This window comes from Mercenaria mercenaria, chromosome 6 (genome assembly GCF_021730395.1).
Source record: "Mercenaria mercenaria strain notata chromosome 6, MADL_Memer_1, whole genome shotgun sequence".
Taxonomy (NCBI): Eukaryota; Metazoa; Mollusca; class Bivalvia; order Venerida; family Veneridae; genus Mercenaria; species Mercenaria mercenaria.
The window spans coordinates 11,432,090-11,455,779 of NC_069366.1; the positions used below are offsets into that span (position 1 = coordinate 11,432,090).

At 35.6% G+C, this 23,690-nt stretch overlaps 1 protein-coding gene across 1 annotated transcript; it reads right to left on the reverse strand.

Annotated features, from left to right (window-relative positions):
• Nucleotides 1-2,794: 2,794 nt before the first annotated feature.
• LOC123549660 (serine/threonine-protein kinase Nek4-like) lies at nucleotides 2,795-9,832 on the reverse strand. Its single transcript, XM_045337923.2, has 12 exons — nucleotides 9,661-9,832; nucleotides 9,310-9,490; nucleotides 8,482-8,564; nucleotides 7,905-8,005; nucleotides 7,514-7,610; nucleotides 6,781-6,888; nucleotides 5,937-6,080; nucleotides 5,303-5,611; nucleotides 4,692-4,713; nucleotides 4,127-4,169; nucleotides 3,684-3,774; nucleotides 2,795-3,228 (listed from the first exon to the last, which is right to left on the reverse strand). The coding sequence occupies exons 1-12, from the start codon at nucleotides 9,754-9,756 to the stop codon at nucleotides 3,124-3,126; spliced, it is 1,380 nt and encodes a 459-aa protein (XP_045193858.2). The 5' UTR covers nucleotides 9,757-9,832; the 3' UTR covers nucleotides 2,795-3,123.
• Nucleotides 9,833-23,690: the final 13,858 nt, after the last annotated feature.

Consider the following 23,690-nt stretch of genomic DNA (forward strand, 5'->3'; position numbering starts at 1 on the left):
TTCGCTGAATTCGAACCACCCACCCCTCGCCGATGTGGGTTCAAAACCTGGCTTAGGGCAGTGTTTCAGATTAGCGGCCGCCAAGTGAGACCAAAATATCGGACTGTGTGAGTAAAAATCATAAGCTGAGAGCCCAGCTTGCGAGTTATTTTCTGAGCCACGCCGGAAATAATGCAGGAGCACGCACACTTGACGGCATTTAAATGTCACCTTAATTATCCCGTTTCAGGTAACCGGAAATCCGGATCAGACTGTTCCGTTTCTTTTATTTCAAAATGTTCTACAATTCACGGTGTATTATAACTGCGACATTATCACAATAAAATGTCCAAATTTTGCATTGATTTGAATAATTTTTTGTACTTTAAATGGCCGAACTTTCAGCACTTTTTAACGACTTGAAAATACCTGGGCTTTAGCATGACATGTCAGCTTTTCATCTACGAAAAAATATTTGAACTCGGAATAAACACAAATCCCACAGGGGTCCGTAACGGAGCAAGGGTATATGGGATTTTTTTTGGAACTTCGTCAAATCGTTCAAAACGTCCTTTTGATGTTGTCTTAAAGTGTCAGTATATGCCTCGGATGGTAGATAGTTCCGTATTTGAGAGCTGCAGAACTAGCGGACATTACAAAATGAATTTCATGTCACGTTTTGGCCATGTCCGTCGCCGAATCCAGAATTCTGAAAAAGTGTTGAATGGATACTAAATTCATTTCGAAATATTTATATTAACATAACACTTGATTCATATCTATTTTCTTTCTTAAACAACTAAATTGCTTTCTCAGAATACTAGTTTTAACTTAAGCTTACATTTCTTAGAACACAATGAGGAAGAATATTATTACAAGAACACTTTTAAATAATTCACGTTTTCAATTACATGCAAGACAACTAAACGGGAAGTAAATTACGCCTGGGTAAATGAGATTGAACGTACAGCAAAACACAAATATTTATTACAAATACAATCAGTTATTTAACAGTAGTCCGTGATCCGCCAAATAAAAAAAAAGTTAAAAGAAAGGTTATTCCCGCTAACGCAAGTAATCGGGCATTTTATACAGATGAAATTTTGCAGAAATGTCTAGCTTCTGAACACAGATACGTTCAAATTTTTGTTACAATCTGTTGGTATTTAAAGTAAAAGTTTCATACTTAAAACGTTTGATGAACGTGTGTCCAGGCTACATATTCACCAACGTTTAAAGGCTCTAAATTTTTATTTTACTCTGTCGTTATTTAATAAGCATAGACTGTAGTGAAACTTTGTGAGAATGTCCACCAGTCCAGCAAATTATCAGGCAATAAACAAAGTTATGACAAAATGAATATTTGCCGTTCTCAAGTATATGTCAGTTTCAGGCTTAAAGCATTGATGAATATCTGCTCTGCATAACATTTTTTTCACGGTATTTTTACTGAATATATTAGGCCTAAAAATGTTTGTTTTTGGGTTACCCGGACAACTCTGTGTTATTTTACTACTGACCGAACCTTCTACGAGCCTCGTGGAAAAGAAAAACGAAGTATATATGTGTGGGTGTAAATGGCGACATGGGCAAGGGCATGCGAAACGCGTTTAATACGCTTTATTTTTTATGCAGGAGGATTGATAGCCGAATTTCTTGTCCTTGATGTCACAGGCTCATTTTATGTGGTGCGCCACAACACAGAGGACCGTCCAAAGGTCCGGATGACTGGCTTGAAAATGCTGCATGACAATGCCCCGGCTCACGTTTTCGTAGTCGTACAACCAGGGACTTTAAACTTTACCACACTCGTCCTATAGTCCAGATCTTTCTCCATGTGATTTCTGACTGAATCCCCTTCTTGAGCAATGCCTTAGGGGACAAAAACCTGAGACCCCGATAGGCCTTGGGCAGAGCTGTGCACCCGCGCACTAATAGTATACCTGAGAGTGACTACAGTGAGGCATTTACCCAATGGAGTAGACAGTTAAAAAGTACGCCGAAGTCAATGTGTGAATACTTCGAAGGCCTGAACTAGTCAAATATATACTGATACGTTCAGTTTTCCTAATGCGCTACAAGTTGCAAGACTTTCAGACTGCCGCACTTGTACGATTTTAATTTATTTGCCATCTAAGGGAGATGACTTGTTCAGTGATTTTGAGCTCTTAAATAAGTTTTATCTACCGTTACACGATGGACAGACATTTTCTTGCTCTGTTTAATTTTCGAATAGTTTCTTCGTTAGTGCTTGAGCGACATACAGAGTCAAATAAAACACTTTATCACTGTAATATATTTTATCGTATACCTATATAAATTCTGTCAAAAATACAGCTTGCATTTCACAAGGAAATACGAACAGGCTGAAAAAGCCCGTATTGTACCTTCCAAAATCCCGTATTGTAGCTCCTGTATTGTATGATGCCGGACTACTTTCATAAATATGCAGGATCTGACACTTATATAAATAGCGCACACAAAAACATCACTCATTTCATTGTAACATCAACAAACGTTTAAGATTTCGTTCGATTACAAACAAACAAACAAAAAGGCGGAGGTATATAATAAAAGGGTCATTACAACAGTTGCTCGATCTGGGATTTTGTATTCGACTCTCGTGGATTTTGCAAGGTCCGGGTCTTGCAAAATCCACTCGAGCCGAAAACAGCATCCCAGATCGAGTTACTGTTATAACAACCCTATTGTATTGTGCAATATGCATGATTAAAACAAAGAAATGCATTGACAATTTGCTTGAAGAAGAGAATAAACATTTACAGTTTCTCTGTTTAAGTAAACAAATACCATGTCACTTATACAATAAATAATTTAATATGTCCTTTCATAGAAACAATTCATCTAAAGAAATTAACATCTGAGATAAAAAAAAAAAAAGCCATTGCCTCTTGATGATATATGCACACTTCCGCATAATTATGATATTTTTGATTATTGTGTAAAATTGCCCTATTAAAAAATATTATTTAAGTCAGTTGTAAGGAACACATCCTCAATACTTGAGAAACTATATAATGTAACAAGTCAGCTTCAGTTTAGTCAGTAATATAACCACACACACTTTGATTTTCATTCCGTGAGCAATATTGTAACATATGCAGGATTCTTTGACTGATGCTACTATTTCTTCATAAGTTTAAGATTGTATGTAAAGTTTTTATAGTGTAAAAGTTCAACACCACAAAGTCCAAACTTCTCATGACCGAGAACACGTATAAGCTTTTCCTGAAAACAAACAAACAACATTTTACCACAAACAAACAACATTTTACCACAAACAAACAAAATGCTGACGATTTTAAAATAAGTGAATACTTTATTACAGTTCTCAAATACGTTGACTTAACACTGTTACCAATTATTTCTTGTGTTGTAGAAAACTTCAACAAATAGTATCTAATTAGAAATGACAGTATGTGTTATAGATCCGTAATGGCATTCGTCAATTTCCGTTCGTTGACGTATATTCCCGATGAGGGCCGAAATCACATACGGTGGATTCGTAATCGCACGGATATAGCCGACTGTCATTACGGATTCATTAATTTAAGTCAACCACCGATAGGTAATGCTACTGCTTTTGGTGACATCCTTCCAACCTCGGGAATCCTCAAGGGGACAAGGCACACAGATTAATTCTTGTTTTAAAGGTAGCATGTAGTACACAAGAAGAAATTTACCTCCAGCTCTTCCTGGCCAGCTGTTGAATCAAGTTCTTTGCTTGCTTTGTCAAACAGAGCTTTGTCATTGTCAAGCACACTCAAAATGTAACTGACCATAGAAAGGACTTTATTAAGTATTGTTACACGCAGTATTAGTTTCAATATCTTTTCAAATATGGCAGAACAAAAGCAATCTTAACTTTTAACAAAGGAAGACTGCACTGTTAATATCTACAGCAATAGTTTAATCATTACTATTGAAATAATTAGAACTACTTTTTAAAAACATGTGTACACTATTGATATAATTGGAACTACTTTTTAAAACATGTGTTTACTATAGAAATAATTGGAACTACTTTTTAAATACACTATTGAAATAATGGAACTACTTTTTAGAACATCTGTATAATAAGAAGCATTGCCGAAAATATGTTTTATTTGTGGAAGCTTTAACTTACAACTTGAGCAAGTCAACCTGCTGTTGCACATGAGACTTTCCAGCTGAAAGGGATATAGGATGAATAATAATCTAATATTTCTGTATCATATAAAACAGGTGTCGCGAATTCGGTCCCTTTCGCGCTTTACGTGCCCTTCGGTAATTAAAACAGGAAGTCGATCGTCTGAACTATATGAAACGTGTTTGGTTTGAAACATAGCTGGTAAAAGGTCAAAGATTTAAGTTGTTTGATACCAGCTGTTGTACAATACGGACCGCATATTGAATTGATTATATGCCTGACCTTTTTAGTAGATTGATGTTTTAAACAATCATTTTAAAATCATTGGTCAAACTAGTCAGTAGCAATCGGTACACGTGACAAAGGAAGTATGAGCTGAGAGGTTATATGGACAGACTTGTCAAAGACGTGTCAGTTAGCTCAGCAGGTAAGTTTTTAACACTGTAAATCTAACACTTGCTAGTTTAGTCCTTGGCGATGCAAGCGTTCCATATAGTTTTAACTTTGTAATGAAATGGTACTACATTTATATGAACAATTATTGCATGTTAGTGGTCCTTACCTGGTCGCAGTGTATTGTGACCCTGCAAAACAGACAAATTACGATTTTGTTAGGATTTTCATTTTTTGTAAAACTGATTTTTTTCTCTGTGTGTTTTATGTCGTTTATTAAAAATATATTTAGACAAAACATAACCTTAAACACATTCTATGAATATACATAACTGTCATTGCAGATATTTATCCTAGGACGTTTCTAAAAACAAATAAGGGCAAGATTCTCGTGAAAATAGTGTAAGGTATCGAACAATCAGCCTGAAAACCAAGAACTCGAAGCAATTTCAGTAAACACGTGCATTGTGTAAATGCCTTTAAATCTGAACATTACCAAGTCTAGACAGAGTTCTAATGACGAGTTCAATCACATGGCCAGTGATAATTTCCCCTTTGACAACTCGTAGTTTATTACCACCTTCAGCACTACCCTAAGCAAAAAGATCAGGTTTCCAAACTCCACCCACATGCCCTACCAAAGACTTCACGCCTCTACCCGCAGGACCCGTTCTAGCATAAGGCATGTTTTGCCTCCAGTTTCGGTACAGTTGAGTTTTAAGTACAGACATCAATAACAATAATTAGGATTATCAGATAAAATTACAAATTGAACATTACCATGTCTGTCAGGGTTCTAGTGACGAGCTCCATCACAGGGTCAGTGATAGTTTCCTTCTCAACATCTCCAATTTTATTACCAATTTTATTACCAATTTTATTGCCAATTTCAGCTCCAACCACAGGTTTCACTACGTGCTTGTCGCCTTCACCCACATGACTCGGTCTGGCCTTAGGCGTTGGTTTCTTGCCTCCGGGTCTCCTGCCCGGTACTGACATATCACTAATGGTTTTGAGGAAATTCTGTAGGTTGAATTCACCCTCGTCATAGTCCTCGCTTCCATAGTCACCTGGAGATCTTAGGTTTTGCTTAATATGCAAAGCATATTTATTTGAATTAGACAAAAACATCACAGCACATAATGCTCTAAGGACATTAGCAAAACTAAAAGAAATCTTGTTGAAACATCGTTGCACAATATAGTTGGATATTTCAGCACAACAGGAATTTTAATATAGTTCTGTACTTGCTAACTTATTCATCTTGGCTGTAGGCGCAGTTCAGCCGTTTGATTTTTCTTCTATGAACACTGCATAATTATGCATTTTTTTCATTGGAACATATAATTAGAGAAAACAATGCATTTATTAAAAGCTATACATTTAAGCGGGGGATAGAAAGACACCTACTCACCATTCGTGTTGGTTTTACTGGTCTTCTGAAGAGTTTGTCTTGCATGATCTGTGCCGCCGACGGTCTGTCGTCAGGATCCTTTTCCATCATTTTGGACAATAGTTCTGCAAAGTCCGGTCTGTAACCACGTGGCATGTCGGGTTTCTTCAAACAATAAAAAAATCTTTGCCGTAACTTTACAAAAGCAAATTGCAGTTTTCAATGTTTTATTAAAACCTGGAAACTCGCAAACTTGACAAATATTTCAACTGTCCATGCTTCTACATCTGGGCCATGGGGCCTCCATGGCAGAGTGGTTAAGGTCGATGACTTCGAATCACTTGCCCTTCGCGGATGTGGGTTCAAAACCTCGTCTGGAGGGTATACTTCTTCAAATGAGGAGGCCATCCAGCCTGCTTAAGGAAGACCGGTGGTTCTACCTTGATGCCGGTCCACGCTTGAAACAACCACAGGTCTTCACATCAAGAATGGAAGCAGTGTAATTTCTTTTTACAGATTTTGTTCCATGTTGTTTTCGTCTCAGTGGCCAGTGTTACCGTACAGATAGAGAGAGACTCGCGCGGAGAATTTAATTCTATGAAGCATTTTATTATTTAACAGTTGAATCGAAGGGTTTAGTTTGCGGTCATTTCATTCTTGATTAAAAGCAAATAACATTTTGACCTTGAAAGAATTACAGTCGCGGCGTTGACTATGTTGTATTGTATAATACCTTGACATTTCCTTAAGAATGTACATAACGTGTATAAGGCATATATAGTTGTGTAATTAATGTGAAAATAATCCGGTTCATTATAAAAAATACCAAAAGGTTTGTCTCTAGGTATGAAAACTGGTGACTTACCTCGCCTCGTGTCACCTTGAAAATAAGCGAGGGTAAAAAGAAGGCATCAAACGGTTTCTCCAGGGTAGCAAGTTCATATATTACAACAGCTAGAGACCATATATCCGTCTGGAAAAAACGAGAACAGTAAACAAAATGTGGTGCCGCGCACTCCATGCATGCTCTTAAGTATGCTGCCTGCCCACTCCTGTCATTTCAGATATCATAGATGAATCTTTTAATCAAGAGTAAGTGGGTAAATCTTGTCGAATTCCCTCGTCGTTTGCTCGTAAAATGACACATATATAGATGTATACAATAAAACGTTTTTTTTTTTTCAAAATATACAAACTTTACCTACCGAAATGAAAATACATTCAGTATTATTACATTGGGATTATTCCTGCTTTAAACAGCACGAATTGTGTAAACCAGTACATTTTCTAAGCCAGTAACATCTTTGCTGCATTAAAGTTCCTTCATTTTTATTACACAATTATCCATTTCTTAAAATCAAAATGTTTCCAACTTATTTCAGAAAAGGATGTTGACACCATGCTGGTGTTATGTTTGCGTATTTTCTTTGGAATTCAGTAAGGGGTACTAGAAAGTGAGGGGTTCCACGAGCTTTGTTTTTGTATATATATTTGTGTTTAATCAAACGTACCAATCAACCAGTAAACAAAACTACCAATGTGACAATTCAAGTCAAGATTTAGCCGTAGTGACGAATTCTGTCAAAGAATGTTTGTACCTTTGCATTGTAAGGTATTCCCATGAATATTTCTGGGCTCATGTAGTGAACAGTGCCAATCTGTGTCTGAGCCATGTCCGTCACAGAGTCTAGAATCCTGAAAAAGTTTCAAAAGGTCATACATATATATAGTTGTGCAGTATCCGTTTTCGAACTTAGCAGCACATGCTGTGTTTTATATATTAACTTAACCTGTAATTCATGAAGAAAAAAGCTGAAAATTGATGTGAGATGTCCGAACATTATTATCTCAAATATTATACATTATGTATCTATATAAAGAATTAAAAGTCAATTAAATGTGATCGCGTCTAAACATACAATTTTGACAGAAAAAAAAAACAACACGCGAATGTAACATTAACCTACAAAGCCTACCAGTTATCATTACCTGGCTATTCCAAAATCGCCCAGTTTGCAATCCATATTAGCATCCAGAAATATGTTCTGAACTTTTAGATCCCGGTGAATGATATTTTTGCCATGAAGATACTGAAAATATAAACTGATACAAACTCAACCATGCTGTAAATTGGATTATATTAGCGATGTATTTTTTTCGCTTATATTCGCTAAATGCATCTCGTCAATTCAAAATAGTATACATTAGAATCTAGGATATACTGATTTACATCAGGTAATGAAAACACACACTCACGTTTCGCGAATTTTAACACCGCGAATTTGGCTGCTAACCATGAAATCGCTAAATAAAGCCTCCGTGAAAATGATCCAATCTGCAGTACAGACATAAATGTACAATATCAGGAGGCTTTACATATTTTGATTTCTGTCTAGATCATGGTAGAAGCATTTACCAATTTCATATATATGTAAACAGATTGTTTTAGACAAATTAGGACTATTAGCTATTTCTAAGTGCAAACAGGGTTTCTTTCTTGTTCAGTCAATTTAATTTATCTGTCACATTCCTTACTGAGATTCGAAAAAGTAGTAATGCTATATACCTCAACTGCACTTGCGATCTGTCGAAACCATTCTATAAGCCGGGCCTCCTCCAGTGGAGAACCATGCTGATTTTTTATGTAATCTGAAAAAAAAAAGTTCGTAATGATTCAGAACTCAGGATAACAAAAGAAAGCGTCATCAATATATATTTCTGCAAGACAGAAGATTCAAAGTTCAGCATAATCATTTTAATTAACAGTACAATACTTTGCACAAGTAGCCTGAGGTTAGAATTTATCGTCAATCGCAGGTAGTATACGGTAAATGATTTTATTGAAAGATGAAAATAAAAATGGTCCAACACATTCATACAGAAGCATTCTTCCTCTGTATGAAGTATTAAAGCTTAACTGAGTTTTTGTTGCCACAACCTATAAAATAAAAGTGGTTAACATGTATCTCCAAGGCGTAAAAAAATGCTTTTTTCAGGTATCCCAACCTACCCTAAATTTTTTGCCCGATCCTAAATGTTTTTATGGCCTTAAAGATTTTTTTTTTATTTTTAACAAAAAGTTGCAAAACTGCACTTTTATGCTTTAAACATGGTCAGTGATGTTAGAAATCAACTTACTGATGCTCTAAAGGCATAACCCCATTATTTATATTCATTTTTGATACAAAAATAATATCCGAAAAGTCTCACTTAATAAAAAAAACTCCCCTAATTTTTTTGTCATGTCATGATGATGCCGGAAACAAAGATTTTTTTAGACCTAACCATTGGTACTATATTTTGACTTATAGTTACTACATATCTGTGATTTTAAGTTATGAGTAAGACTACATGTACTGATCTTTAATCTAAAAATCGTTTGTAGCATATTTACCGGAAAGGTCACCGTTCGGACAGAATTCTGTCACTATACAAAGAGTTCCTGCTTGCTGGAAGCACATGACGTAAGACAGCACGCGCTCGTGGTCAAGTTCAGACAGAAGCTTGATTTCTTGCAACGTCAAAGCTAACGTCTCTTTGTCCATTTTCCCAATGTCCATGACTTTCATTGCATGCTAAATGTAAAACATGTATATAGTTCGTTTTAACTGTAAGTATTTACTGAGACGAAAATAGTTTATATTTTTTACGAACAGTTGATATTTCATTTTTTTCAATAATCAAAATTTCCAACTATATAAATGTACATGAAATCGAAAGTAGAAATGTGTCTGTTGATACATACTTTGACGCTTGGGTCCGTTTTGTCTTCAATCAAAAACACTTTACCAAATCCACCCTCACCAAGTAATTTTTCTATTTTGAATTCCGGCGCCGACATATTTAAACTACTGAACTTTTTTTTCTACAAATATTTTCTGTCACTTTGATGTATCGTTCGTAGAATACAACAAGGAAGGCAATTAACCCGATAGTAATCTATATAGAACACACATCAAAACGGGAAGTAAATCACGCTCGATAGACTTTCTCGTAATAATATCTACTTTTGTTGACAAAAATCATGAGGTATAGATGACTGGATGTTTTCTCAACGTGTCGCTACGTACACGCAATTATATTTTATTTCAGTTTTGGAAAAATAAACTGATTTATGTTTGTTTATTACATGTTAATAATGAGTGGGTTTTGTCTATTTGCTATTCATGACTCTCCTAATTATGTTGTGAATTAAGTAATTCAGATTTGAATATATAACAATTTCAGAACTATTTGAAGTGAAAAAAATCCAAAATATATACGTACATCCAGCGAAAAGGAGATATACTCTTCCCGTGGACACGAAGACTGAGATGTTAATTGTATACCGATTCTTTGTTTTGCTACTTTCTGATGAAGTAATGAAGAAAATAAGGAGCAAATATGAGTAGGTCGACTGAATGAGATTAGTCATGTTCCGAAATCTTTTACAAAGAAATCAAACTTACAGCGGGAAATTTCTTTAAAACCCTAATTCTCATGTATTTCTCTTCTTTTTTTTTTCGGAAAGCTGTCGTTTTCAGAGTATGTTTGTTCGGCGTACTGGACTATGGAACACAATTTCGTTCATATTTGTATTAGAGATAAGCTGATCGTATCAAGTGTTACTAAGAACTCGCATCAGGTAAATGATTTGTCTTGAACTGATGATATAGGTCATGTAAGCCGCGTACAACTTCAGCCGACGTACATCCAACAACGTGAGCTTTAAAAAAAAGCTAGAATACGACTCGCTTGATTCTTGATTTGAGACGACAGAGTGAAATGGAAGTCACATTGTACCTTTCAACCAATTTGAATACGTTTTCGTTATATTTTCGTTCACGTGACATTAAACACTTTGTGTTCATTAATGAAGGCACGGGTCATTGAAAAAATGTCTGTTTAAAAAACCCCGTTTTATTGGTCAGATTTCGTAAACCAGTAGCGTTTTATGTTTCACCCGGCTTAATATTTAGCTGGGATTCATGCACTTCCTGTTTTTGGAAATGATTGGTGTTCAATATCGACGGCATAAATTCTACCATTCAATTATTCCAATTTATTGTAAAATAAATGATTTCAATACCTCTAAAATATTAAGTATATATTGAGAAGATGCCAGTTTGCACGATTTTTTTACAGGAATACGCCGAGCACTTGTTCCAACGTCAATTACAAAATAAAAAGAAAATGATTTAATAGGCCTATTTTAAAACCTTTAAAAGAAGTCAATCTAAGAATCGCGTATTGATCGCTGCTTTCGTTGCAGATTGTACGACTCTCACAGTATTTTACTATTCAACACTACTTCAAAACGGTATTGATATAGAACACTTTTCCAGTCTCACTTATCCTGACATGCTTTCACTTTCAGGTTTTAGCTCTCTCTCAATCCGACGTGCACTTATTTCCTGCCTGTAACACTCGCGAGTTGGGTTGGCAGACTACCGATAGATAGATAGATAGATAGATAGATAGATATACTTGTAGAACAATTAAACATTCCGGTGGTTAGACTTGTAGAACAATATAACATTCCGGCGGTTAGACATTCCGGCGGTTAGACTTGTAGAACAATATAACATTTCGACGGTTAGACTTGTAGAACAATATAACATTCCGGCGGTTTAAGTAAGTTCTTTCTTCCTCTTTCCTCCCTCTACAGTTTTGGATAAAGAAACCGACAAAATGAGGGCCAATTACAACATTGTATTAAATGATAAATGCGATTGATAAAACAAACGAAAACGGTTACCCACTCTTCTTTGAACGTTAAAAAGTTGTTGTAGAATTTGGAATGAGCTCCTTTTTAAATGTTAAGTAGTCCGACAATATTTATGCAGAAAAGAACAAATGTTTGGGTTCGTCTGTAATCTTTCCTTGATAATACTCAATGATTTTGCTTCAACCTTGTTCCAGTTATCATGATCACCTACATCATATGATTAGTTCATAAATAAGATGTTTAGTTAATGGATTTATAAATGCTCTTTCGCTCTGTCTCTGAAATTCCCTTATGAGTTTGATTCAAACTTAACATTTTTTTGGTGGGTTTAACGTAGCACTGACACAATTATAGGTCATATGGCGACTTACCAGCATTGATGGTGGAGGAAGACACCGGGTGCCTCTCCGTGCCTTATTTCATCACGGGTGAGTACCTGGGTAAAACTACCGGTCTTCCGTAAGACAGCCGGATTGCTCCCTCACATAAAGAATTCAACGGCCCCGAGTGAGGCTCGAACCCACATCGGTGCCGGAGGGGCATGTGATTCGAAGTCAGCGACCTTAACCACTCGGCCACGGAGGCCCCTCAAACTTAACGTACTTATTCCTTAACATAAGATGGGTCCATAACACCAATACAAAGCTTCGTGAAACCTGAATTAATGATTTATTGAATGCTTTTTCAAGGCTTTTCCTTTATAGTTTAAGGTTAAACATTATATGCAGTTTTCCATTTATCTTATTTTTTTTCAATTTGCCTCAGCGATTGTTCCACTGCACCATTCTGATCATATGTAACAGAGTCCCCGATTCTTGCACCGATATTTCCTGAACTGTGCCCGTTTCTTACCCCCTCTCCGCCCTAAATACTTAAGTCAATTTTACGTTTATTTTACATCATGCTGTTGTTCAACCACTGTCCACAGTTTGCGAACGGATGACGTCAATATACCAACTATCTCGGGTGCGCACAAGTTAATATCTATCCGAAATATATCAAAATATGCCAGCATTAAAATAACCAAGCAAGCAATTTTTATCTACCCGCTGCAAGAACACCTTTATTTTCGCCACATGGTTTGTATAAAACAAGATTATATTCCTTGTTCTCATCTTTTAAAGTCGATTCGTTCTTTTTTTATTGTATCTGTTTTGTTTCGAACTAAATTTTCACACCTATTTAGCAAAAACTTTTTAAATACTAGTATTCAAACTTATCAAAGGCACTATTTCACTAAAGACTTCTTCAAGACACCGAAACACGTCTGGTACACAACAGAGCTACCTCTTCCGGAGGTATACGGTAAATCGCTGTGTCGCAACTTTCGAGCTAGTGCATGTCGCGATAAAAGAACGTCAACAAAGGTGAGTGTCATCATAGTTTTGCATTTTTACGAGCATTGTATCGAATATCAAAAATTGGAGAATGTAGATATGCTTTAACTTTAAGAGAACCTAAAGTTTGCTACTTTATTCTTGATTTGTAGAGCAATACAGATGATTTATATGCTGTTCAAGTTTCAGCTTAAACAACCCTTTCTTTCTATGAGTTGGTGTTGTTCGATTGTTTTTTTCCAAATGTAAGGCTAAGCGTTAATGACAATCGGAAAACTCCGACCGATTACGTATTCTCCATTTAAATGTTCGGCATTCTCCGGCATTCTTCTGTTGTTATGAAAAAAAAAATCAGATGGTTGCCGAAATCGCACGTAAAATGCCGATTGTCGTCACGGGTTTATCACCTTAAGAAAGTCACTTTTCTTCTTTCATCCGACTCTCCAATTAATTTGCTTTGTTTTGTTCTTTACGTCTTATAGATCTTCTTATAGAAATGAATGCTAATTATTATTTACAAAGGTAACTGACTGGTCAGTCTTAATGTATTTCATATTTCAAGGAAATTAACATCATTTTAAGTTACCTGTAATTATTGGATGAATCGGAAATCAAAGGACATGATAATGAATTTTGATAGAAATATTTCGGAATAATCATGAGAGAGTCACTAACGTAGGAGCTCACACTCTTGATACACCCTTATCTACGGTGTTCCGTTTGGGCATTGGAATTGGAGAAATTGTTAGCGAACAGCATGGATCCTGACCAGAATGCGCAGATGTTGATTTTCTCATGGCACAGCTCATTTATCGTTTAATGTCAAAAAGTAATAGGTAATAGAAGATTTCTCGGAAGCACAGAGCACCACAAATACAGCCTCCGAGCCATGCATTTGCAAAGTAGGCCCACAACAAAAAGAAGCTGTAACGGAAAAGTATTATAGACGGGTTGCTTCAAATATTCAACAGGAACATTTCAATTTTATGCAAATTATATATATAGATAAAGGGGGAGGAAGGGGAATGGGGTGGAAAAGTGGTGGGGGGGGGGGGGGGGGGGGAAAGGGTGTTGAAGGTGAAAATGGAACAAGGATGAATATTCAAAAGGGAATGGAATGCTACGTTCATTAATCACAACGCAAACCACAGCAACGCAGACACTCGCGTACAAAAGGCAAACACACACACACACACACGCACGCACACATACCTAACTTACATAGATAAACAGACATGTAAGATGTAACAACACTGTAGGGCACCGCCCAAGACACACAGACCCACAAGCAGACAAACGCACAAACATAAGCAGGAAGAAAAACAACAATCGGGCACCGCTTTAGGATTTCGTCAGCCAAAATTAAGTGGGCACGAAAACTAACTCTTACTAAAAATGGAGGGGATGTCAAAGCAAGAGAGCACAAATGCAAGGGGAAAACACGAGGGTGGGGGTGAGGGGGTGGGGGGGGGGGGGGGGGAGGGAATAGAAGGTGTGAGGAGAAAGAGGAAAGAAACGCTAATAACAATAACAAACAAGACAATATACGCAACACAAAATACAAGACGGACGGAAAACAAGTTGAAAATAAGGCATCGCCTTGGAACGGTCAGTAACCTATACTGGGGGTTTAAACGCGTTTAGGGCATGCCAACTTCGCACAAAAATCAGTATTCCAGTTATCATTTTGCTTGATTGTGCTCGACGCTCAGGATTTTCGTATAGATTCTGTTAGTTACACACACAATCATCAATATCATTATGTCAGTTCCTTATAATATTTTTATTTCGAGTCCTGTAATTTCTGCCATTTCTCAGAGCTTGAATAAAATCAGTGATTGCTCTGTGTGATTTTATTCTGGGCCCAGTTGTTCGGAACTTTAACAGGCTGTTAAACTAACCGCCATTCAAAATACTAGTCTAAGTGGGAAACACCAGTACGATGTTTTAATTTTACTGCAAAGATATTTTTGTGTTCAAGATAATTATCTCATATACTGGTTTTTCTAAGTTTTCTAAACAGTCGAAATACAACCCTAAAAGTTAATCGACCGTTAGCGTAAGCGCCTGTTAACGTTTCTAACAACGGAGCCCCGATCTCCACCCCCCCCCCCCCCCCCCCCCCCCCACTCCCACAAAAAAAGTAGCAACAGTTTTAAATATCAATTTTTGAAAAGATGAGCCGAACGTTGTACATTATGTTTTATAAATTCTCTGATATGTCGTTTGATTCTACTGTAGAAAATAATTATATCCAGGCAGTGACCAATCTGCAGATCAAACATACATTAAAGCATCGCAAGTTCACCGGCCAAAATTAGATTTTGCCAAGCCTATCTGTTTACAGGTCTCTAACCTCATCGAGAATTTGACCGCTGGAGAAAGGTGCTATATAATGGTCTCGTATATTGACAGATTATTTTCTAATGCTTCTAGGCGCTATGAAGAGATGGCAGAAGATATAAATGATGCACTGAGACTGTAATGACAAAATGCCAGTCGTAACATATGATAATCTTATTTTTGTAAACTGTGGCAAGACGGGATATATTGAGTGTACGATTGCTTACTGGATGTGGAGAATCATACCCGTCGTTCTAGTAGTTGTTGGACTCCTAGGAAATATTTTTAACATAGCAGTCTTGTCGAGAAAGGAGCTTCGAAAGAAGTCAATATGCATCTACCTCGTATTTCTGGCTGTAAGAGATACTACAGTGTTATGTACAGGACCTCTTGCACAAATCGTAAGAATTTTTTCCTGTATTGACATTTTCACCCTTTCGGCAGCTTCCTGTAGCCTGTTTAGATGGCTTGTCTTTCCATCAGGTAGCATGTCCTGTTGGCTTATTGTACTAATTACGGTCGAACGAACACTATTAACATTGTTTCCAGTGAAAGCAAAGCCAAAGGTTACACCTCGAAACGCACTGATTGCCTCTCTGACTCTAGTTATTGCTACTATCTTATATACTGGACACTTGCTTTACGGCATGACCATTACTGAAATGAACGTAAACATGACAAAGATTAACATAACAGAGGTTAACATGACGGAGGTGAACATTACAGAGGTGAACATGACAAGAGATGAACATTTCAGAGGTGAACATGACAGAGGTGAACATTACAGAGATGAACATTTCAGAGGTGAACATGACAGAGGTGAACATTACAGAGGTGAACATGACAGAGATGAACATTTCAGAGGTGAACATGACAGAGGTGAACATGACAGAGGTGAACATTTCAGAGGTGAAAATGACAGAGGTGAACATTTCAGAGGTTAACATGACAGAGGTGAACATGACAGAGGTGAACATTACAGAGGTGAACATGACAGAGATGAACATTTCAGAGGTGAATATGACAGAGGTGAACATGACAGAGGTGAACATGACAGAGGTGAACATTTCAGAGGTGAACATGACAGAGGTGAACATTACAGAGGTGAACATGACAGAGATGAACATTTCAGAGGTGAAAATGACAGAGGTGAACATGACAGAGGTGAACATTTCAGAGGTGAACATGACAGAGGTGAACATGACAGAGGTGAACATTTCAGAGGTGAAAATGACAGAGGTGAACATTTCAGAGGTGAAAATGACAGAGGTGAACATGACAGAGGTGAACATTTCAGAGGTGAAAATGACAGAGGTGAACATGACAGAGATGAACATTTCAGAGGTTAACATGAAAGTGGTGAACATGACAGAAGTTAACGAAAGAAAGTTTGAAAGCTTTAAAACATGCACCCAACGCCCAGGTGAATACATGGAGTTCTTCAATACTGCGTTGGGTATCATGTTTACCCTAACGGGTTCTGTTGTGCCAATATGCTTCATCGTGACTGCAAATGCAATTGTCGGAATATCCTTGACCAAGCGTAGGCGAGCACTTCGACAACACGCGGGTAGCGATACAAGTAATATTGCCAACCAAAAGCGTAGAAACGGTTTCAGTACAAAGATATTCTTCGTCCTTTGCGGCGTGTTTATCTTAACAACCGTACCTTTTTGTACGTACTTCGTACTTGTGAAGTACAACGTACACGTTGATGAACATACATTCGCAAAGTATCAGCTTATAAACATCGTGACAAGGTCCTTAATGTGGTGTAATTTTAGCTTCAACTTCTTGCTGTATTTCATGACCGGGTCATTGTTCAGGAACGAATTCCAGAAAATGTTACAGGGTGCATGCAGAAAGTTTGTTAAGGAAAGAATGTAAGAAAATTTACGTTTAGAGAGTGCATATCAAAAATTGTATTGTAAGAATGTAGAAATTGTCAGACGGTGTATACAGAAAAATGTGTTAAGGAAAAATTTCAGAAAAGTTTAGGTGTATACAAAAATGTGTTAAGAAAAGAATCTAAGAACATAAAAGAAGATGCATACAAAAATGTGTTGAGAAAAGACTAAAAGAAATTTTAGGTTTAGAATAAACATAAAAAATAACGTTTAAAGAAAAGAATTTAAGATACTTTATTGCATGTATAAGAATTTGTTAAGAAACGAATTTAAGCTTAAATATTGAATACGCCATTCATTGAAAAGAGTGCAGCCATGTAAGGTATTGTAACATTGACTCGAGTGTCTTAAATTAATTCTGTGCTATAGCTTAACTTTATAGAGTGTCTCCCTGTATTGTGTCTCTTAGTTCCTTTATTATTACTGCGTTCATTTGTGTGTGCGTGTTAGGGCGGTTGCGTTCTTTGAATATGGCTTTTCCTGTTTGACTTACTAGTACTTATTGATCCAAAAAATATATAAAAATAGGCAAAACCATGGAGGTAATATATATTACCTCCATGGCAAAACTAATCAAAAACCAATGACTGTGTTTAATACATATATCAGAGTAGAATATTGTGGGTAATTTGTTTTTTCAACAGGATAAAGGATTTAAATATTTTGGTGAAGTGACTTGTTTAGATTTATTAAAACCTGTTTTGGATTGTTCTAATTCAATTAGAAGTGCTTTTGGTAAAGAGCATGGATACTATGTTGCTAAATTCGGTCCTCTATCCAAGGATTACCAGCTCGTATGCCGATCAAAGAGAGCCCGCCATTCAACTGGTCATTCATCAGGTCAGTCTTCACCTTATAGTCATCAAACATTACACCCAACAATGTATAATACGAGTAGTTTCAACCTGGATGAAGCACTATGAACGATACTTTGCATTAAAAGGAAATTTACTTGTACTTGACATTAATAATGAAATATATAATTACAAAATAAAATTAAAGGCGTATGCTAGAATTCCATATATATGAGACAGGCGAATTTTTTCCCAGTAATAGAATTTCTTCAAACTTTGGATCATGATTGAAGGACAATCATCTAAGAAACAAAGATATGCAATAAAAGTCACAGGTCACCAGTATTGAAAAAGAGTTATCTGTCCTTGATAAGTAAAAATTACTGACAAACAAAATTTATAATGAATCATGATACGTGTATACAGAGATAAATGTGCTGATTGATTATAGTATATAGGATTTTCAGAAATGTCAACCGAAAAAAATACATAATTTAAATATTCATTTTTGAGAGAACAGGAACTTTAAGGTAATAAGGAAATAGTAGCGTGCACATACATTTATCAAATGTTACAGCACATTTACTTTTCAGGCAATAATTTAAACATTACCTGTGGTACATATCAGAAATAGGCATACGGTTAGACAATTAAAGTGTTAATGTCATAAATTAATTTTAATATAATACATCGACTGTAATTTTACTGTAAGGTTTTAAGCAGTCGTACCCAGCAACAGGAATGAAAAAGCCTCGGGGAGAAGGGTGCTGTTATGGCTGGTCTTTTACATTTTTTTCTGACCATCTCCATCCACACTATCATTACATTTGTGTATACTGTTCACTGTTCCGTTAAAGTTATCATTTTATCTACGTTTCAAACAATATTATCTTTTATCTTATGCTTATTGGTGAAATACTGGAAAATAGCAGTGAGATATAAATCTACATCACTCACAGAGCCGAACTTCTTTTTTTCCAGATAAATTATCTGCCTTGAAATATATTCTTTAATTACCTCCCTTTGCTGCCTTTAAAATTACTGGATTATACTAATACTCAAGCCATACAGTGATACACGAGTCATGAACTGCTAGACAATCCTATATAGAACAGGCTAGCTATAATTAAATCTGCAAAAGAAATAATGTTACCTAAATGTCAGCATGGTTGCTTGGCCTTGCCATTCATGTATCTATGTGTATTTCCTCTACCTTTTTTCCATTGGTTCACTATCGTGTGGTAGATTTTACTGGCGACAGCACATTTAGTTGGTTGTTGTCTTAGTTAATTATCACAAGACGTCAACTCAACCTTACGTAATATGCCAGAATTTTCGTCGAAGTACTTTCCCACTCCAACTCCAAGCCAAGCCAGTTGTGTTCCAACTTCCATCCATTTTGTTATGCTATGCAACTCCTAGATCAATATGTCCTAGCTATTTCTATTGAATCCATGATGATATTATATTCCGCAGCTTGATTTTCCAAGGCCTTACGCATATTCCACAGTTGTTTAGATTTTACGTGTCGCCCTTTTTTTAATCTGACCTTCAGCGTGGGTTTGGTAAACAAAGCAACCTCCCGTTATTCAACGAACTGACGGATTGACCCGAAAAGTTTTAAATATGCCTCTACTTTACTACCGGCATTTGTCAATGTCTCTGTTAGCCGTGGACTGTGTATTTTTTACACAAAATATTTAAATGCAGTTTTTGTTTTTTAAAAACAAAATGGCGTCGTGTTGATTTAATGAACTTATCACCAATATTCGATATTAATGTGCCTAAGTGTCCATGGTAATTTAGCGGATGTATCATATGTAACACGGTAGCTTAAATAAATCCGAATTTCGTCATGAAATATTGGATTTATATGAACATTTATGTACGTAATAAACAGAAAATTCGTTGATCTTCACAAACTAACATAAAATAAAAAGAAAATTTGTTCCGCCTGAGAGAAAATATCAGAATTGTCTCCCTTATCGGTGATGATATATTTCGATATCTCACTGCAAACAAACAAATATCCTCTATCTTTTCTATTTAATAGTAAAAAAATAGAAAACAATTATTTTAGGTATATGTCTTTATATTTTATTTTCAAGTTACATTATTTGTAGAGTTCAAACGTTTTCTTTCGTTTATTTCTGTTATTACAAATATGTATTTTCCTGCAGACATACTTACATGTACAATATTGTTGCTTTTTCTATGTAGGCTACACTGATGCATTCGTCTCACATAATAGTTTTTGTTCTGTTTTTTTTTTTTTTTTTGGGGGGGGGGGGGGGGGGGGGGGGGGGAGGGATTGGCGCGCGGATTAGAAATAAAATTAATTCTTTAACCACTTGTACATATTTTAAGCTTCTGATGATGCCTATAAATTGAATTCATTCCATTCATGTCATATTTGGATGGTATTTTTACATCATTTTGATAAAGAAATAATGTATAGAAAACCTGTGTTTTAACGCTATTAATACACGAAAAGAGGTTATACGTCTGCGGAATAATTTCACGAGGGCGTATCCCGAGTAAATTATTCCAGCGACGTATAACCGGTTTTGAGTTTATTAATTTAGGTAAAACACGATTTTGCTATACATTATTTCGATTCTATTATGCAGTAGATAAAATACAATAGCGCGCAAAGAGGTCGCAACATAAACATTGACGTTATCGCTCTTTAACGTGGCGTCATTTTAGCGTTAGCGTGTTTTAACAGAAACAAGCATGTTAGAATAAAGGATCATCTGTTACACTGGTAATAGCCAAATATGTTATCCTGGTTAAATTAATTTTACGACAATGCTCAATTTCAAAAGTCACAAAACACATACATGTTATGAAACCTTATATCATTTTTTTTTAGTTTTTTTAGAATACAAGAATAAAATCATAAAATGTACAATACCTTGTTAACACTACTGCATGCACATGCCATTAAAAGGGTCATGAAATTGGCCTTAACTTTTTCAAACGTTTTTAACAGAGTTTTAACAGGTTACCATTAAAATTCACCCTTTAGTTCTTACTATTTATTGGGATTTTCATGACCATAGTTTTAATGCAATACATTAAAAAGCCATGAAATATGTATATTAAAAGCCTGGTACAATATACCCTGTTAAAATGACTTTGATGGCCATGAAAAGCTGCTTAAAATAAACCATTAAAATAAGTTAACAGGCTCCTTAAAACTCCGTGAAAATTTTTAATGGGCATGAAATTAATGTGCCATTAAAAATACCCCTTAATTCCCCATTAATTAGTAAGAACTAATGGGACCATTAATTCTTTTAATACTCTGTTAATGCCCGTTAATTATTAAAAAATTGATTAATGGTCTCATTAAATATGCCAGATTCAATTTTAATGGGTTCGTAATATTTTAATGGTATATCTAATTAAGGGCCATGAAAATTTGCCATAAGAATTAGACATCTTAAGATAATCAACTTCATATATATTTTTTGCCGTATTGATTTTAACTACGTATTACTACACGTGTAATAGTATCTATACATATGTACTGTTGTGTAAAATGCTAGAATATTTGTTTCTTCTTTTTTTCTCTCATTATTTTGTAATGTAAACACATGTAACAGCCTCGTACATATTGTCATATTGTATCCTTATTCTGTCATATGTTCATATGAAATGAGAAAATAAATGGATTTTGTATTGTTTTGTTTTGTACTGAGAAAGGTTTACAGGTACCGGTTTAATAGATCAAGTGACCATGTGGGTAGTTTTAACTATTCAACATTATAATATTGACCCACATTCTGACCAAGTTTTTATTGGTACAGACATTAGGCACCAGGTGTATTCAAAAAGCAACTGTTGATGACAATGTCAGCGCACAATGGGCAATCACAACATAGCTCTACTTCAGTACTTTGTGCTCAGGTGCATGCACTTAAACAGCTAAGAGCAAATGTTTGAGGGATTGCATCGCAAGTTCCCCCCCCCCCCCTCCCAATCAAGCGTACCACACTCTTTGATTCATCGGAACGAAGAAGCGATTGATCTGCCCATGCCCCAAATGGATTTAAGTCAGACTGTAAATCTTCACAATCATGTGTACTGTTCACTTCTCTTTAAACCTTAGTTTCTACTCAAGGATTGGAAAATTAATTTGAAAATCTAAACTGGTCTGAGCACATTTTATAATGTAAATTCCTTACCCCACCCTTTTTCTTATACAAATGCTAATTATTTGGACAGGAAAAACAAAAAACAGAAAAGTGGCATGCATCAATACATATTTAACTTTACCAAAATAATGTAGATTTATGTTATCTAATAAATTAATATGTTTTCATCCGACTTTCATTGAAATAAATCTGATTTTTTGTAGGAACACAATTTGGCAAACATTTGAAAAACAATGGCGTAACTGCATCAAGGGGAAATAACTTTAATGCAACTAAATATAACATCATGATATATTATAGATAATGTGTGCATAGTATGTATTTATTGTGATTAAAGTCCATTTTAGAACAATATGGGACTGGAATTATAAGCATTCAATGGGAGTGCAAGCCAAAAACCAAAAAATGAAAATATACGAGTCAAATTTTACAGAATGAAGGATTTAATGGGCATCACATTGCTGTTAAGGGCCATTAAGTTTACTCTTAAATGAAATCGTACAGAACCTGAACATTTAATGGGCATTAAATTAATTTTAAGGGCCATGAATAATCCTGTTAAATTCAAAATATACAGAATTTCACTATTTTTTCAAAGCCATTAACATTTTTAGCTACCAAAATTAATTTCTAATGGCATGATTCATGGTAAAATATGGGTGTTTTAATGGTATTTTAACAAGTAACCCATTAATATTGTGAAACCTGTTAAATAAAGTGATGCAAGAATTAATGGGGTTAATTAACGGTTTTTCCTATTTTAATGGGTATTTTACAGGGTTTTAAACCATGTTTAATGGTATGTGCATCCAGTAGTGTAAGTCAGTACTGGAAAGAAAAAAAAAACCTTTTTAACATAATTTTGAGAAAAGTAAGTATCTACACCTTTAAAGACGCGCTATAGAATGTTTAGTATTTCCGTGATGATAATTATACATGTTTTGCATGATTTCTTTTAGACTCTGAAAAATTCGAAAAACTGAGTCTCTCCTGGCTTAAATTTATTTTCCGTTGTTTTTTGTTGCATTCAAGGGCAAAGTCTAGAAAATCGAGCCGTTATCTGAGGTAATGGTATACAGCCGATGAAAGACAAATGTCAGTGCCGTGTTATACGACAAAAAAGTATCCCCTAAAGGAAATATTAACAGAGAAATCAATGAACAAAGAAGGAGCCTGCCTTTCCACAATATCCGCGTCCGCCATCTTGACATTTTCTTGCCGTTCACCAGGTCACGCGACAGCATACAGCATGATTGTAGTTCAGCTGAGAAAGAGTTTTATTCATGACACCATATTAACGAAATTATGTTTGGTAGCGTTTCTGTGGTAATTTATCCATCATTTCAGAACGATTTCACTTTCGTAACACCAAATGAAATAAAATTGTCTAAAATGACGAATTCAAGTATATCTAGTTTTCATATTAATTTAGTTTGTCGTCAGTATTTTTGTAAATTCTCGACCTCAGTCTTAAACTCTGGTTCCCTGCGAAAAAAAAAAAAAAAAAGAGCGTTCAGTATTGGA

What these genes read in the sequence shown, in the direction of transcription:
- LOC123549660 (XM_045337923.2), bottom strand. Translation starts at nt 9,756, where the DNA reads ATGTCGGCGCCGGAATTCAAAATAGAAAAATTACTTGGTGAGGGTGGA. An exon ending in GGCGATTTTGGAATAGCCAG is followed by an intron (nt 7,611 to 7,904) that starts GTAATGATAACT and finishes AAACTTTTTCAG; the next exon opens with GATTCTAGACTCTGTGACGG. An exon ending in CAGGTTGACTTGCTCAAGTT is followed by an intron (nt 3,775 to 4,126) that starts GTAAGTTAAAGC and finishes TTCTATGGTCAG; the next exon opens with TTACATTTTGAGTGTGCTTG.